Source organism: Drosophila elegans, unplaced genomic scaffold, assembly GCF_018152505.1.
Source record: "Drosophila elegans isolate 14027-0461.03 unplaced genomic scaffold, ASM1815250v1 contig_208, whole genome shotgun sequence".
NCBI classification, from domain to species: domain Eukaryota; kingdom Metazoa; phylum Arthropoda; class Insecta; order Diptera; family Drosophilidae; genus Drosophila; species Drosophila elegans.
This window is the reverse complement of record NW_024545578.1, coordinates 6,625,442-6,642,354: the sequence shown is the minus strand read 5'-3', so window position 1 is coordinate 6,642,354 and position 16,913 is coordinate 6,625,442. Positions and strand designations below refer to the sequence as shown.

Genomic DNA, 16,913 nt, shown 5'->3' with positions numbered 1-16,913 from the left:
GCAATAAAAAATTTTTTTTTCTCACGCGCAGAAAAAAAGGAAATCAATGCATGCATTTAAATAGCAAATCACGTTATTTTAACAGTTTGTTTTGCTTATGAGAAAATATTACATACCTCAACAGTGTTAAGTCTGATGCAATCTCCATCAGTAGATTATTTGAAAATTATGAAGGGCTTAAATAAATATACAAAATACTTAAGGAAATTTTTATTTGAGATCTCTACTTTACGGTCAACCACGCCTTTAGTTAAGACACCACCTCAAAATAGAACCCTAGTAAGAACGAGACCTAAAGTGAAACCCAACCATCTGCAGGCCCTTCAACTCCCATGAGGCCATGCAGCGGGCCAAGAAAAATGTGGAGGAGCACTATGCAGTGGTTGGAACCTGGGAGGATACGAATGTCACGCTCTCGGTTTTAGAAGGCTACATTCCACGCTTTTTCACCGGGGCCAAGGACGAGTACTATGCCCTAAAGAAGAAATTGGGAAATGTAAACCGGAATGCATTCAGACCCACTCTCAACAAAAAGGCAAGGGCCTTGCTCAGCCAGAATCTCACCCGGGAAATCGAATTGTATCAGTTTGTCAGGCATCGACTGTACAAGCAGTATATAGCCCTGCAGCTGGACGTAGATCCCAAGCTGAGGGTTTAGTTGAGAATTAGTCACTAAGGGTTCGTTGAAGAGTAATAAAACTATGCTAACTTTCGTACTGCTTCGATCTTTTCCGGTATAATTCTAACCCTAAACTTGGTAAACTTTCGATTTGGCGACTAGCTTGGGTAGATTTCGCACAGATTTAGCCTTATATAGCCCATATTGTCCATGCAGAAGGTTGGTTATAATGTACACGATCGCCGGAGCAGCGAGGAAGAGCTGCGGGATTCGGCGGGACATGGACATGGACATCATCATGATCACCACTCGCATCACCACCATGTGCATCATCAGGAGAAGATTGATGGCCACAATCACAAGGCTGGCCATGACAAACAGCTGGCTGTTCCCGAAAATATACCCAAGGAGGATGAGGTCCACTACGAGGATGATGATGATGATGATGAGGAAGTTGAGGAAGATGATGACGACTTGGCCAATGGTGTGGACTCCGGTGATGGAGAGGGTTTCAATTTCAAAGCCGATCTCCTGAACAACACAAAATTCGCCGAGGTGGACTTTGTCTTCTTCAATCGCGTGCCCAAAGTGGGCAGTCAATCGTTGATGGAACTGATGGTTCGACTGGGCAAAATCAATGGCTTTACCCATGCCCGAAACAAGGCTGGTGCCCATGAAACCATCGTGATGAATAAGCAAAGGCAGAATGATCTAATTGCGGATCTGCTGACGCGACCCAAGCCGCATATTTACAGCCAGCATATAGCGTACATTAACTTCACTCGCTTCCATTTGCCCAAGCCGATATATATCAACTTGATTCGCGATCCGATTGATCGGATCATTAGCTGGCATTATTACATTCGCGCAGCGTGGTACTATCGCGACATGCAGGCCAAGTTGGGGGAAAAGGCACCGCCCATGCCGTCGGATGAGTTTCTGAACCTCGATCTGGACACCTGTGTGCGGAATCATGATCCGCACTGTACTTTCAACCAAATGCAGGTCAAGAATCCAGTGGGCGATCATCGCCGTCAGACGCTCTTCTTTTGCGGCATGAATCAGAAGCTGTGCATGTAAGTAGGACGATAGATAGGGACATTAATCTACAATGTGATCCGTAAACCCATCATCGGTAGGCCCTTCAATTCGGAGGCTGCCATGCAGAAGGCCAAGCGAACCGTGGAGACGGAATACGCCGTAGTCGGTACCTGGGAGGACACGAATATAACGCTTTCCGTTCTGGAGGCCTATATACCACGTTTCTTCCGCAATGCCAAAGTGGCCTACTACTGTAAGAAAGAATGTAAAAAAAATATAAGATGAGGATTTGTATCAATCCACCTTTACCATTTTTCAGTGGGCAAGGATCGCCTGTCGAGAGTCAATCGCAATAATGTCACTCGCATCGTCAGCGATGAAACTCGGCTTATTTTGAGGAAAAATCTCACCAACGAGATCGAGTTTTACGAGTTTTGCAAACAGCGTTTGTATCTTCAGTATGCCGCCTTGAGTCATGGAAAGCAAATTGGGGAGGATGACTATCTTTTGGTACCCGAACAGCAAAACGATTACAATGAGGAGTATTAAAGGGCTAACTTTAAGTAAGAACAAATTGAATAAGTGATAAGCCAGTATGAAATGTATGATTAAACTCAAACTCAGGACTGCATAGAACACATACAAATAAATTAAACTGAACAATATGACAGACTTTTATTGATTTCGTCAAGGCAAAAGGGATTTTATTAGATAAACACAATAAAACACATATATCAGAGCCTTTACTTTGTGTGTGAATAATTCCCAAAAAAGCACAGTGTTTGGTTGCTTTCTGTGTATCTCGAATCCCGCCTAGAGCTTTCTGTGTTTCTCCATCTGTACAACTAGTATCTGTGATTGGCTTTCTTCTCTACAACTGTGACCTTTTGCAGCTGTGGCGATTGAATCCGAAATTCCTCAACAACACCAAGTACCATACCCGCGACATACTCTTCTTTAATCGAGTGCCCAAAACAGGCAGTGAAACCCTGATTGAGTTGATGATACGATTGGGTGAAAAGAATGAATTTCAAAATGAACGGGCACCTTTTTCCAAGCCAGTTGGAATGTACTGGTCCGTGGAGCGCCAAAAGCAAGAAGTCAGTCGGATAATGGAACTGCAGTCCGAATCGGCCTTTGTCTATGTAGAGCACATGATGTACATGAATGTTCGACCGTTTCACTATGCCCAACCAATTTACATTAACATGGTAGGACAAATAACCTGATCCGAGAAGGTTTAATCACACAAAAAAACTTGATTTATTAGATTCGCGACCCTATAGAAAGAGTGATCAGCTGGTTCTACTACAAACGCACCCCCTGGAACTCTGTGAAAATGTTTGAGGTCACCGGAAAGTTTGAGAACCGCACCCATTACGTCAAGAACTTTGAGGATTGTGTCTTGTCGCACGATTTCGAGTGTCGCTATGATCATGGACTTAGTTTTAGAGAGGATTCCGCCGATCACAAGCGGCAGAGCTTGTTCTTCTGTGGCCACTCACCCGTTTGCGAGTAGGTTGCTTAAAATTCTATTGGTTTCATGTCTTAACGGAAGGGCTTTCCAAACCTTTCAAGACCTTTTAATTCTCCAGCAGCCATAGCAAGGGCCAAACAGAATGTAGAGCGTGATTACTCGGTAGTTGGTTCCTGGGAGGATGTGAATGTGACTTTGTCAGTGCTCGAAAACTATATACCTCGATTTTTCAAAGGCAGCACCGAACTGTACTATGGTAAACTCTCTAAATAGATGTCTATTCAGGGGCTCTAAAGATATATTTTCTCTCTAGAACCCATCAAAGGCCTGGCCTTTCAGAAGGCCAATACCAACCACTGGAAACCGAAGATTAGCGAACGCATCAAGCGAATAATGCGAGCCAATTTCACCCAGGAATATGATTTTTATTATTTTTGCAAGCAGCGGTTATATCGACAATACTTTGCAATAAATAGACACTTGCATTTCTGAACTATTATTTCTATTAACTTTACCACAAAAAAAAACCCTGTAGTTCATTTTCTGTGTCGATATTGGCTTGGCTTATATTTTGTTTTTTTTTTTTTGTTGGAAGAAGAAAGTGGACTTATTTATCTCCTCACATTCAAGCTAGAAAATTTGGACGCCGCCCAACTGAATAACACCCCCAAAGCGGAGCGTGATTTTGTGTTCTACAATCGGCTGGAGAAGACGGGAAGTCAGTCGATGACGCGTCTCATCAAGCAACTGGGTGAACGTAATGGATTCGACGCCTACAGGAATATAGTACGACCCTCGAGGCCACTTACCGATAGCTATGAGGATGAGAAGGATCTGGTGGATCAGCTTTATGAGCTGGGTGACCACGCTGTTTACGTGGAGCACGCCAATTGGGTCAACTTCACAAAGCACGGCCACCTCCGTCCAATTTACATCAACATGGTTCGCCATCCCATACAAAAGGTGATCAGTGCCTACTACTATCAACGCCATCCGCTGATCTTTGCCCAGAGTTTGATGCGGAATCCCAACAAGCGAATTGAGACCAAGCAGTATTTCGACACTGCATTCAACGACTGTGTTAGGAAACGGGTACCCCCATATTGTGATTTTGATAACCACAATCCGTACAATGGCGATTGGAGGAGGTTCTCGCTTCACCTTTGTGGCAATTCGGAAATTTGCACGTAGGTCTTTACTCACTCAGATAAGATGTCTAGGCTTTCTTTCCAAAATCAAGTTTTCACGGGATTGCTTATACGATATTTTAATGTGTTAATGGGTGACGTTACAAAAACCATTAAGGTTTTGATATTAATTAGAAACTGTCGAAAAGTATGCAATAAATAAAAAACGTTGGCTTTGCGAATGATTTCTGGATTTTTAAAATGATTTCTGCATACTTTTAGACACCCTTTTTAATAGATTTTAAAATCCGTGTGATTTCTTGGCTGCCCATTTCGAAGTATATAGCAGATTTATTGTTTGATAAATTTATAAAGCGTAGATTCTGTCCCGTTAAAACTTGGTAGTGGAGTGACGCCTTTTTCAAAAGAAAATATGGACTAAAAGAACTATGGTCCTCTTGTTCAGGCATTTCAACTCAGCAACTACGACACAAATTGCCAAGAGTAATATTGAACGCGAATACGCAGTAGTGGGAAGTTGGGAGGATACAAATGTGACCTTAGCTGTTTTAGAGGCCTACATACCACGTTTCTTTGCCAATGCCAGGAAGGTCTACTACAGTAGGTTTACACACCTCCAAAATAATACAAAAATAAATAAACTCGAACTCTCCTATTTAGGCAAAACCGATAAATTTACAGTGAACACAGTTTCACACGACACCCATCTGGATAAGGATGTGGAGGAATATCTGAGCAACAGTTTCTCCTTCGAGATCGAGCTGTATCTGTTTATCAAACAGCGACTCCACAAGCAGTATATAGCAGTGCACAAGGACGAATTTCAGTCGCCTTAGTTGTAAATAGTATGAGATATACCAAATCGAAATAAATACAGGGTTTTATTTGCCAAATGATTTTTACACCTAAACTACAACTCGAGTCTTCTTCTCCTCCTTTCGCTACTAATCATTTGAATAGCTTGGTTGCTTGAATTCACTTTCGTCTCAGTCATATTAGAAACAATAATTCAAGGGTGCCCAAATGCACGAAACCTTTGCAGATCCTTCACCTAAGTCCCGATAAACTCAACAATACCCCCAAGGCCGAGATCGATGTCTTGTTTTTCAATCGGGTTCCAAAGACGGGCAGTATGCAGCTGATTGAACTCATGCGGCAGTTGGGAAAAGTCCATGATTATGAGGTCGAAAAGGATCCGCAAAATGGAGGAGTCATTACCATTTTGAGCGCCGCCGAGCAGAGCGACATGATCGATAATATTGTTAACTTGGAGGATGGCACCGTATTCGCCAGTCATGTGAATTTCCTAAACTTTACGAAACACGAACAACCCAGACCCATTTACATCAACATGGTACGCGATCCCGTGGAGCGTGTGATCAGCTGGTATTACTATATCAGAGCTCCTTGGATTTTTGTCCCCGGAAGAAGGCGTAACAATCGCGAAATGCCCAATCCCAAGTGGGTTAACACCGAGTTCGATCAGTGCGTTGAAAGCGGTGAGAAAGTGTGCACCTACATTGAGAATGCCATGCTGGAGCATGTGGGCGATCATCGGCGACAGACTTTGTTCTTCTGCGGTCACAATGAGTTGCAGTGCACGTGAGTTAGGCTAGCATACCCCCCTTTTTCTCTCAGTGATCTCTCGAACCCCTTATGTAGACCCTTTAACGGTCGTCTGCCCCTGCAATTGGCCAAATTGAATGTGGAACGGGAATACTCTGTGGTGGGAACGTGGGAGCACACGAATGAAACTCTAGCTGTTCTAGAAGCCTATGTACCACGCTATTTCGAAAATGCCTCCAAAATGTATTACTGTGAGTTGGGAAAATTTATTTTGGGAAAAGAAAATCTTTAAAATCAAGAACTTAAAAAATCCTAAACAAGAATGGAAGCAAACTTTGGCAAGCCGAAGTTTTTATGCCCTTGCAGAAATTATTTAAATATATAATATTCTTTAAAACACTACAGTTACATTTTTATGAATAAATATATAAAGTTTCCGATTAAATTTTTGATCTTTCCTTTTTTTCCTGTGTTAATAACCATAATTTCAAAATAGTAAGCAATTACTATATGTCAAAGATTATTCTAATTTTTTTTCTGATTCTTCTTATAATATAGACTTCCGATTTTAATAAAATTTAAGCCGCAGTGCTTCTTTTGCAAGGGTATAAAAAAATTACGTTCCATCCTGAAAAACATCTTCTTGATTTATTGATTTGTATTTTTCTATTTTGTTATGGAAAAATATAAATATTTTACAGCTGGTCTGAATGTCGACAAGCAAAATGTTAACCCAATGAAGCCGCATATCTCGCAGGATATAATAGATATGGTTCGCCGGAATTTCACGCGTGAAATTGAGTTCTATCAGTTTTGTCGCCAACGTTTGCACAAACAGTACCTTGCACTCAAACTGAACGATCTCAAGCGGGTGGATAAATCGTTGGCCATGTTGGATCAGGCCAACGAAATGGCCATCAAAAACTAGTTTAATTAGATGTATTTTCCAAACCAATTAATAAAAATGAGGGGAGAAACTTAGACTTTCCTTTTATGCCGAAATATTTTATCTTATAACTATATTTGGGGTAAATACTTTACTTTACTTCTCTACTGCTTATTATTTTATAAGAACCTCTCAGGACTTTATTTTTTATCAAAAACTAATGATGGAAAGGAAAATTTCTTTCTGAAACTTGGGAAAAATTCCATTTCACTGCCAATTGAACTTAAGCTCTTATATGAATTTATAACTATTGCTTATTAACCGAAGGATGGAAAGAACAACTATTATTAAAATGCCTCTCCGAACTATCGCAGTCAACAATCCTACCGCTTAAAAAACTAAGGACTTCTTAAAATTGCTGCTTACTAACCTGGCCAAAAATAGGATCAAATGGCTGATCTTTTCCTTATTGAACTCCCTTTAGCTTAAGCACCTGAACACGAATCGTTTGAACAACACAAAAAATGCGGAAATTGAAGTACTTTTCTTTAATCGCGCCGCCAAAGTCGGAAGTGAAGCCATGCTGGAACTTTTCATGGCTCTGGAGAAGTATAACGAAGATATTACACTGGAAAAACATGGTCTCCACACCAAAACTGTTCGCCAAATGGACAAAAGGCAGAGGCGTGAGTCCGCCGAATATGTTGCCGATCTGGAGGAGGGCACCATGTATATAGAGCATATAAACTGGTTGGACTTCGATGAATTCGATTTACCCAAACCGATTTACATCAACTTGGTTCGCGATCCCGTTGAGAGGGTGATCAGTTGGTTCTTCTACGCTCGCAGTGCCTACAAAAATGCCATCGAGTATCGAAAGAAGCCGGATCAAAGAATAAAGCCCGCGTCCTGGTATAAGAAGAACTTCAACGATTGTGTGCGAAACGGAGATCCCGAGTGTCAATATGTGCCCCATACGGTCAAAGATACGTTTGCCAATTTCAAAAGGCAGTCCTTGTTTTATTGCGGTCACCATGATGATTGCATGTAAGTAGATAGGGACAGTAGTAAGTCGTATGCTAATGGTGGTCTTTTAGTCCCTTTAACTCACCGACTGCCGTGCAAATGGCCAAGGAGCATGTGGAACGTGATTACGCTGTAGTTGGCAGCTGGGAGGACACGAATATAACCCTAACCGTTCTCGAGAACTATATTCCACGATTCTTTCGCGGGGCCAAACTCATGTATGAAAGTAGGTCTTCGAAATTCACCAAACCGCAGAACATAGAACTCATTTTTTATATCCCATTCTCAAAATAGTGAACAATAGCAAGATCACCAATCGGAACAAGAACAAACGCAAGCCATTTATAGAGCCTGAGGTCAAGGAGATGATTCGCAAGAATTTCACCAACGAGTATGAGTTTTATTACTTCTGCAAGCAGCGTTTGTACAAACAGTATTTGGCCCTCAATCTGAAAGAGTTGGAGAAGCATGGTCTTTTAAATTAGTTTCAGTACGACAAATAGATAAGAGTAGTAATATATATGCGATCAAAACTTCACATTTCAATAAATAGTAGTCAGTAAACAACAGTAGAGTAGACCCACACTTTCTTTACACGTTGAATCCATATCTGTGTCTTGTCGTTTTTTGTTGTGTGACATGAATCCCCCTCCCATGAAGCTTCTAAACCCATACCCTATCCCCAAATAGTTAGGTGACCTCACACCTGGTCGACTGAACAACACAGCCAAGGCGGAAATGGATCGTCTGTTTTTCACAAGATGTGCCAAAGTGGGCAGCGAATCGCTGATGGAATTCATGGAGCATCTGCAGGATATCAACAACTTCCGTGTGGATCATTATGGAGTGAACAAGAAAACGAAAAGGCAACTTAAACCCCTTGCACAGGCTGCAACGGCGGGATATGTCTACAACATGGAGGAAGGATCTGTGTACATTGAGCATATTCCCTGGATCGATTTCAATGAGTACAACCTGCCCAAACCAATCTTTATTAACCTGGTGAGAGATCCCGTGGAGCGCATGATCAGCTGGTATTACTACGTGAGGAACTCCTACCGGAATGCCATATTCTACAGGAATAATCCACTGGCTCCGATTAAGCCCACGGCCTGGTTTAAGAAGAGTTACAACGACTGTGTGAGAAGTGGTGACCCAGAATGTCAGTATGTTCCTCTGGCAGTTCGCGATGTGGAGGGAAACTTTAAGCGGCAAACAATATTCTTTTGCGGTCACGATCAGGACTGTTTGTGAGTGCTGTCAAAGTCCCCAAAAACGTCTTTTTAAGATATGCAGCCTTAACCATTAACCCATTTCAGACCCTTCGATTCTCCCCTGGCTGTTCAGATAGCCAAACGTAGGGTTGAAACCGAATTCGCAGTTGTGGGAACTTGGGAGGAGACCAACATAACTCTAACCGTCCTAGAGCACTATATTCCCCGCTATTTCGCTAGAGCTAAAATTATCTTTCACAGTAAGACTTTACCAATCAAAAATATCTCGTCAGTTAGCACTTAAAGAATACCACTTTCAGTGTATCAGAAGACCCTACAGAATCGCAATCGCAATAATAGAAAGCCCCACGTAGATGCAGATGTGAGGGCCATGGTCAGACGAAATTTCACCCATGAGTACGACTTTTACTACTTCTGCAAACAGCGTCTCTATATGCAGTATATAGCCCTCAAGCGACAGGAATTGGAACGACTGTATCACCCCTAATTTCCCAGACTGAACTTTATTTAGTTGTTGACATATTTGTAGTTTATTAATAAAGTACTCAAAAGTAGTTGTAACTAACATGTAGAGAAACATTTAGGAAACCGTAGTTAAGCCCAAATCTATCTATACAAATCACAGCTGGCTTCGTTGAGCAGTGAAAAGCTGAACAACACTCGACACTCGCGACTGGAGGTGATCTTCTTTAATCGTGGGGCAAAAGTTGGAAGTGAGGCTTTGATGCAACTCACCCAAACAATGGCTCCCTATAATAACATGTCGGTGGTGACCAAGGGACCAATGAACATTAATTCCCGCACCCGAAAGCCTGGAGAACGAATGTTGCAGGCCCTTTGGGTGACCGAGCTAGATCCAGGCACTATATACATAGAACACTGCAATTGGTTGGACTTCCACCGATATGAGTTGCCCAAACCCATATACATCAACTTGGTTCGCGATCCCGTGGAGCGGATGATCAGTTGGTATTACTACGTTCGCAGTGGTTATCGCAATGCCATCCACCATCGAAAATTTCCCAATGCGACTATACAGTCGGAGAAGTGGTTCAAGAAGAACTATAACGATTGTGTTCGCAGTGGTGACCCCGAGTGTCAATATGTGCCAGGAAGTGTACGTGAGGCGATAGGTAATTACAAAAGACAGTCGCTCTTCTTCTGCGGCAACAATCGGGAGTGTTTGTAAGTAGCTCGCTTTTTATAAGAAAAAACCTCAAGCGGAGAGTATTTTTCAGACCCTTTGACTCTCAACACGCCATTCAACTAGCCAAATTAAATGTGGAACGAGACTATGCAGTTGTTGGAACTTGGGAGGAAACTAACATAACTCTAACCGTATTTGAGGCCTACATCCCACGATTTTTTAAAGGAGTCAGGAATATCTTTGAGTGTAGGTTGCATGGCGTACTGTTTTCAATGCTGATTCCATAACGCTAGGTGTCTAAAAGTATGCAGTGATAAATAATTTGAAACTAATCTACAAGAGATCCGGTTTAAAAATATATTGTTGCATACTTTTAGACACTTTATAAATGAGTTCAAAGTGCTGTGTCACCCATTTATAGTTGATTGAGATACTTGAACACTTTTAAGTTGGCTAGCTTCTGGGATACTTATCAGTCTTAGTTAGTTACACCATCTACACTCTGTGTTTCATTCACCCCTCGCTTCTGTGACTTATTTTCTGGACATTTAATGAAGCCAACAAAAATCCCTGACCTTCCCAGCTCGGACGGTTGAACTTAATGAATCTGAACAACACTCGGTATTCGAGTGCTGACATAGTGGTCTTCAACCGACCAACCCGAGTGGACAGTGAGCAAGTGTTGCCGCTTCTACGGCAACTGGCCGCCATGAACGACATAAATGTGGTGCTCAACGGACCTGTGCGAACCATGAACAGAACTCGCACTGAAATGGAACAACTAATTGAATCGGAATGGGCCAGTGAGCTGGAGAGTGGATCGATCTATATGGCCCACTCCAACTGGCTGGACTTTCCTAACTTTGGATACAAGAAACCCATATATATATCCCTAGTTAAGGATCCCATCGATCGAATGGTTAGTGATTTCTACAAGCGACGATCTTTAGTGAAGCGAGCTATCTATAGGCGGATGTATCCAGGACGTCGTGAGAGATCTGAGGAATGGTATCAGCAAAGTTTCAATGAGTGTGTGAGAAGTGGAAGCCCCGAATGCCTGTTTGTCCAATATTCAGTAGCAGACTACATTCAGGACTTCAAAAGACAAACCCTTTACTTTTGCGGCAATTCAGAGGATTGCTTGTGAGTAGTTCAGGTCTTAGTTGACTTAAAGTTTCAATTATTACCCCCCTCTGTAGACCCTTCAATTCGCATTTTGCTACCCAAGTGGCTAAACAAAGGGTGGAGAAAGAATATTCTGTGGTGGGCACTTGGGAGGAAAGAAACATAACACTGACTGTATTGGAGAAATACGTTCCCAGATTCTTCAATCATGCTCGTTTCCTGCATAAATGTAGGTAGACCCAGGGGTCTAAACTAAAACTAAAAAGTGTTCAAGTATCATCAACAAAGTATCGAGTGTCATGGAATTATCTCTTTCAGTGCACAGCAAAAGTATTCGAAATCGGAACCGCAATAATCGCAAACCCCACATAGATCCCGATGTCAGGGAGATGGTAAGACGGAACTTTACCAACGAATATGAGTTCTACTACTTCTGCAAGCAGCGTTTGTATAAACAATATTTGGCACTGCAACTGGAGAACAATCTTCATTAGGGAATTATTCTAATAATAAGGCAACTGAATAAATAAAGCAACTTGTGCTGCATCAATAACTTGGTATTTAAATGAATATAATATATGACACAATATAACAATAAATAAAGAAGGGTTTTAATTAAATTTATGCTTAAATTTAAAAAGTACTAAAGAGTAAAATATTTTTAAAAGGTCAAACGAAATCAAAATAGGGTTTTATAAAAATTCTCTGTTAAGTCACTCTTGTTTTTAAAGTCCCATTAAGCTTTCAAAACTTGTCCCTTGCCCTAAATGCATATCAAACACCATGGATCTGAAGGTAAATAAAAACAAAACAAAAAATGATACAAAATATAGCCTACTCTAATTTTAATTTTATTTTTTTTTTTTTAATTTCTTTTTAAACTCCTTATCAGATGTCCTCTCTAAATGTAAGAGATCTGAACAACACCCGCAAGGCACAAATGGAACTGGTATTCTTCAATCGAGTTCCCAAAGTGGGAAGCCAGACATTTATGGAACTCCTTCGTCGACTTTCCGAGCGAAATAACTTTCAATTCCATCGCGATGCAGTTCAAAAAGTGGAGACCATTCGATTGGCAGAGGATCAGCAGCAGGAAATGGCCGAAGTGATCAGTGAGCTGCCCGAACCGTCGGTCTTCATCAAGCACGTGTGCTTCACCAACTTCACCAAATTCAACCTGCCCAAACCCATTTACCTAAATGTGGTTCGTGATCCTGTGGAGCGAGTGATCAGCTGGTTTTACTACGTCAGGGCTCCCTGGTATTTTGTGGAGCGCAAGGCTGCTTTTCCCGATCTACCACTGCCCCATCCCGCTTGGCTTAAAAAGGATTTCGAAACGTGTGTGCTCAATGGCGATCAGGAGTGTACTTATACTCAAGGAGTTACGGTGGAGGGAATCGGCGATCATCGCAGACAGAGCCTATTTTTCTGCGGTCACGACTACGAGTGCACGTAAGTTTTTGCTTTTACCCAAGTTAAAGTAGATTTAACATATTCTAAAAACTAAATTTCTAAAATTATATAAAGATTTTGGTTAGTTCACTCATTTTTACTGTGAGTAAACTAACTCAAAAATGTAAGGAGCTAAAATAAAAACATAAGCCACACATATATATTTTTTAAAATTTTATGAGGATATTTTGTTTAACCGTCATTGAGTTTTTAAACACATTTCTCTATAGTAATCCTATTAAGGTTAAGTTAATTATAATGATCCAACTAAATGGGACTTTCAGAAATTTATTCAAAAATGTTCAATAATGTTAACTTTTGATTTTATTATTTATTAAATTATATTTTCTAGCCCTTTTAATACTGTGGGTGCCCTGGAACGAGCCAAATTTGCTGTGGAGCAGCAATATGCTGTTGTTGGTGTGCTGGAAGATCTCAACACCACACTTTCTGTGCTGGAAAAATATGTGCCACGATTCTTTGAGGGTGTTCGCGATATTTATGCAAGTAAGTTGATAACGCTTAAATAGCCAAGGAAAATTTAATTTAAAATGAACCCAAACTTCACTCAAAACAAAAGCAGGCTAAATTATAACAAAATGTTATGAACATCCTTAAGAACTTGTTTTTAAATATTCAAGCATTATATAAACAAAATTTATGCTCAATATATTTATTTCAATATAGGAAATAGGCAAATTTAAGCGTTTCCTATTCTAAAATTTATTTTTTTTTAATACTGTGCATTTTTAATTTACTTTCAAATACTTTTCAACTTTTATTTTATATTTAATTTACTGTATAGAATTTTGTGAGTGTATGCAAGCTTTGCCCAAGTGCGCACTCATACGAAATAAAGTAATAAAAGCAATAAGTGGCACTTGAGTTGAGTACAATGTTGCAGCACTTACAATTGTCGACGTCTTGTGAACTTGACACTGAAGACTTATACATTTCTGACCAAAACCTATGTATTCGCTTTTCTCATCTTACAGCCAGCGCCGAATATTTGACCAAGATCAACAAAAACAACTTCAAGCCTCCGGTCAGCGAACATGTTAAGGATATAGTGCGTCGGAATTTCACGAATGAGATCGAGTTCTATCAGTTTTGCCGGCAGAGACTTCACAAACAATATCTAGCTGCCCACTTACCACAGCGTATAATCACAGACTCAGCACATCTACCCGCGCTTATTGGCAATTAAATTGTATACTTTATAGAACGCGAACAAATGTAGAAACAAATATAACAAACAGAATCGTACACGAACAATGTAGTCAGCTAAGTTCCCCATTATATTGTAGAAAAATGATTGTTTTCTCTTGTGTATATTTCAATGTGGTTATCAAAAATATGACAAATCCATTTATATTTATATTGTTTAGTAAGTACTTAATGTTAGAAAGACCTGAATTTGAATTGTGATGTCTTCAAGTGAACTGTTGAAATTTTTGTTTTAGTATTTTAGCTTTAAGACGATTAAGATAATACAATGTATAAACTAATAAACGATTATTTTAAGAACAATTTGCTTTTGTACTATTGTGACTATTAAATGGAAAACAGAAAAGTGAATAACTGCAGCAAACAACTGATAAAATCAACGATACTCAAACATAATAACGGATAACAGTTTTACGAGTACTAATACATAGTCATAGTTTATTAAAATATAGAAAGCGAAATGAAAGCAAAACAATAACATACGTGTGGTTGACGGCTTAAACATGAATTAACTGGGAACTCTTTGCTCGAGATTTTTAATCTAACTTGTAGCACTTGTTGATTATGGTCGGGCTTAAGCATCGATTAACTGGACGCTTTTTGCTGCAAATAAAAATAGTTAACTAAAGACTTATGTTATTTTGGTTGAGTTTTGTATACCGTTTGTTTCCAAAAAAGGCGAACGCCTCTTCTGATTTCATAGCCTCCCAAGGTCCAGGAATACCTCGCTGCACCCGTATTACATTTGATCCGGAACAGTTCCCATTCGATACTTCTACAATTCGCTGCGGTTCCTTAATATATCTCGATATGGGATCCGCTTCAATAATATTTAAAACGAGTTCATCGGTTAGCTTGAGCCAATCTGGGTCTTTGGAACGAATGTTCAATAGTTCAGGGGCCAAACGTTGTACTGCTTTGGTAAAAATAACATCCGCGGCACATGTCAGGGGATTTTGATAAGCAGCAACGTGGAGGCGCGTTCTTGCCTCGAACAAGCGATATATGCGATGATAGTCCTGATAACGATACTCGATGCGTTGGCCATCGGCCGATATGCGAGCCTGAAGGAATACATCATCAAAATCCATTTCGACTGCGCTGAGAATTTGCAAGCGTTTGTTATCACGGCGCAGGTAATCCCATTTGTCGACATCCAATCCGCAGCGTCGGTTGTGAACGATATCAAAGATATAGGTATGTCCCATCATGGGAAACGACAGGGAGTCACTGCAGCCCAGAATGAGAGCCTTTATCAATTGTACTCCACGGCCACTTCCATCGTCCCTCAAGGAGACCAGCTCCTGATCAAGGGCATCATTGAAAATGAGATCCACACAGGCTATGGCATTTTCCTCGTGCTAAAATTATGTCTTCTATAAACATCTTTGTAATACACAGTGACTTAAGTAACTTACATCAAAACTATGGTGACATAGAAGCTCCCAGGCATGTGACATCGGTCCATGTCCAATATCGTGAAGGAGGGCGGCTATTTCCACTGCCTGACGACACCAGTCCGGAAGTTTTGGTTCATAGCGAGAGTTTCTTTCGATGGCCCTTAGGTGATCCTGGGCACTTTTGTAGGCCCTTAAATAAAAATTAGATGGTTAGGATTTAAGTGTGTATGGCATTATCTTTACTTTACCCGAGGCAATGATCGTAGCGCTTGTGATTGGCTGCCTTATTGAGAGACCACGGTATTAGACCCAATTGGTGAACATGTTTTAGACGCTGGAACAGAGGATGGTTCACAATTTCTTGTATATGTCTGGGCAGCTCAATTACACCGTGGACCTCATCTTCAATGAGCATCTGAAAGTATTTAAAACGAGAAATATAAGGTATGTATATTTATTTTTGATATATCTTGATTTATTTTTAGTTTAAGTACGACTTCGTACAATTGTCATGATTTTATTGGAGATCCAAGAGAAGAGTGGTCAAGCAAAGGTAAATTGTGCGTTTTTTAATAAGGTAAATTAAACAATAACAAAATAATAACAAAAACCTGTAATTCAGGCTTCTAAAAAAACTGACATTAAGTATACGCCATGATATACAATAATTTTTAATCCGCTTCAAAATATTTCTATTTAAATACTTATTATGGTTTTCTGATAAACATTTTTGCAACCAAATCGAAATTAGTCAACAATATTTAGTCCGTCATTTTTCCTAGTGCAATCAGCTGTTTTGGGACAGCTGTGAAGTTTCCATGGCAACCAATAACAAAAAGTGGAGGGAAAACTTACATACTGGCGTGCAGGTGTTTCTTGTTGTTCATGATGTTGTTGTTGTTGTTGCTGGAGAAGTGGTCGCTTCGAGTTCGTTGGATCGAGAGAGAGGGACAGGGGCAGGGCGTGGCGACGCTGCGCGGGGGAGTGAATAACTGCACTGGTGGACATTCTAAATGGATTCCTGTTTATCGACAATCCGCGTCCGAAATACAACCGAAAATGCGAGCAGCACGACGTTTTGAATGCTGTCTTCCCGCCGTTTTGTCCGTTACATACGTAAATTACATCCGGAACTTTATTATGAACTTTATGGCGAATTTTTGACTCGTCAGACACACAAACACAACTGTAAATGAGGTCGAGAACAGCTGACTCGACCTATCGGTTATCGACTAACGGCGCCATCTGGGCGGGTGGTTGTGGAACATGCTCTGATGGTGCGTGTCCCCGCTTTTCTGTTTTCTGCTACATGATGAATTGAAATTAACATATTTACAAAATTTTTAGAAATTCAAAGTAAATTAAATCAAACTATTTTACAAATTCCTTATAGTCCTGATTTTCAAATAAGCTTTACCAAAATCAAATGAAATGTCATTGACTAAAGCGACTAATTAGACACTCGAAAGTCAAAATTAAATTATAGTTAATTTAATGTCATGTGATAAGCAAAGCTGATTTAAAGCAAATGATAGGTGGTCTCCGATTCTCGACTGGAGAATTT

At 40.4% G+C, this 16,913-nt stretch overlaps 3 protein-coding genes across 12 annotated transcripts in view; 2 read left to right on the top strand and 1 right to left on the bottom strand.

Moving 5' to 3' along the window:
• LOC108146008 (heparan sulfate 2-O-sulfotransferase pipe) overlaps positions 1-14,035 on the top strand; it is a 43,533-nt gene extending 29,498 nt beyond the window's left edge. Inside the window, exons 4-7 of one of the 10 annotated variants that reach the window (XM_017271778.2) lie at positions 2,554-2,871; positions 2,931-3,175; positions 3,239-3,393; positions 3,451-3,726. In XM_017271778.2, the coding sequence (XP_017127267.1) occupies positions 2,554-2,871; positions 2,931-3,175; positions 3,239-3,393; positions 3,451-3,629 (897 nt within the window). In that variant the 3' untranslated portion in view covers positions 3,630-3,726. Of the gene's footprint in view, positions 1-318; positions 804-835; positions 1,696-1,758; positions 1,914-1,979; positions 2,508-2,553; positions 2,872-2,930; positions 3,176-3,238; positions 3,394-3,450; positions 3,727-3,767; positions 4,325-4,730; positions 4,886-4,945; positions 5,251-5,327; positions 5,888-5,947; positions 6,103-6,552; positions 7,185-7,221; positions 7,880-8,453; positions 9,014-9,082; positions 9,238-9,297; positions 9,560-9,623; positions 10,184-10,236; positions 10,392-10,728; positions 11,289-11,344; positions 11,500-11,588; positions 11,899-12,162; positions 12,723-13,074; positions 13,230-13,717 lie in introns of those variants that run through there. The other 9 variants (XM_017271775.2, XM_017271781.2, XM_017271780.2 and 6 more) reach the window with 9 other exon arrangements.
• On the top strand, positions 7,863-8,441 carry LOC108146010 (heparan sulfate 2-O-sulfotransferase pipe-like). The gene is made up of 2 exons (XM_017271785.2): positions 7,863-7,989; positions 8,058-8,441. Exons 1-2 carry the CDS (start codon positions 7,863-7,865, stop codon positions 8,246-8,248), a joined length of 318 nt encoding a protein of 105 aa, XP_017127274.1. The 3' UTR covers positions 8,249-8,441.
• A 2-nt stretch (positions 14,036-14,037) lies between the features above and the next one.
• On the bottom strand, positions 14,038-16,540 carry LOC108146009 (deoxynucleoside triphosphate triphosphohydrolase SAMHD1). Its single transcript, XM_017271784.2, has 5 exons — positions 16,205-16,540; positions 15,598-15,764; positions 15,368-15,539; positions 14,610-15,310; positions 14,038-14,552 (listed from the first exon to the last, which is right to left on the bottom strand). The coding sequence occupies exons 1-5, from the start codon at positions 16,355-16,357 to the stop codon at positions 14,486-14,488; spliced, it is 1,260 nt and encodes a 419-aa protein (XP_017127273.2). The 5' UTR covers positions 16,358-16,540; the 3' UTR covers positions 14,038-14,485.
• Positions 16,541-16,913: the final 373 nt, after the last annotated feature.

Coding starts and splice junctions, on each gene's coding strand:
- LOC108146010 (XM_017271785.2), top strand. CDS start 7,863: ATGGCCAAGGAGCATGTGGAACGTGATTACGCTGTAGTTGGCAGCTGG. Junction 7,990..8,057: donor GGCCAAACTCATGTATGAAA/GTAGGTCTTCGA, acceptor TTCTCAAAATAG/TGAACAATAGCAAGATCACC.
- LOC108146009 (XM_017271784.2), bottom strand. CDS start 16,357: ATGTCCACCAGTGCAGTTATTCACTCCCCCGCGCAGCGTCGCCACGCC. Junction 15,765..16,204: donor AAACACCTGCACGCCAGTAT/GTAAGTTTTCCC, acceptor AAATACTTTCAG/ATGCTCATTGAAGATGAGGT. Junction 14,553..14,609: donor GCCTTTTTTGGAAACAAACG/GTATACAAAACT, acceptor TTTTATTTGCAG/CAAAAAGCGTCCAGTTAATC.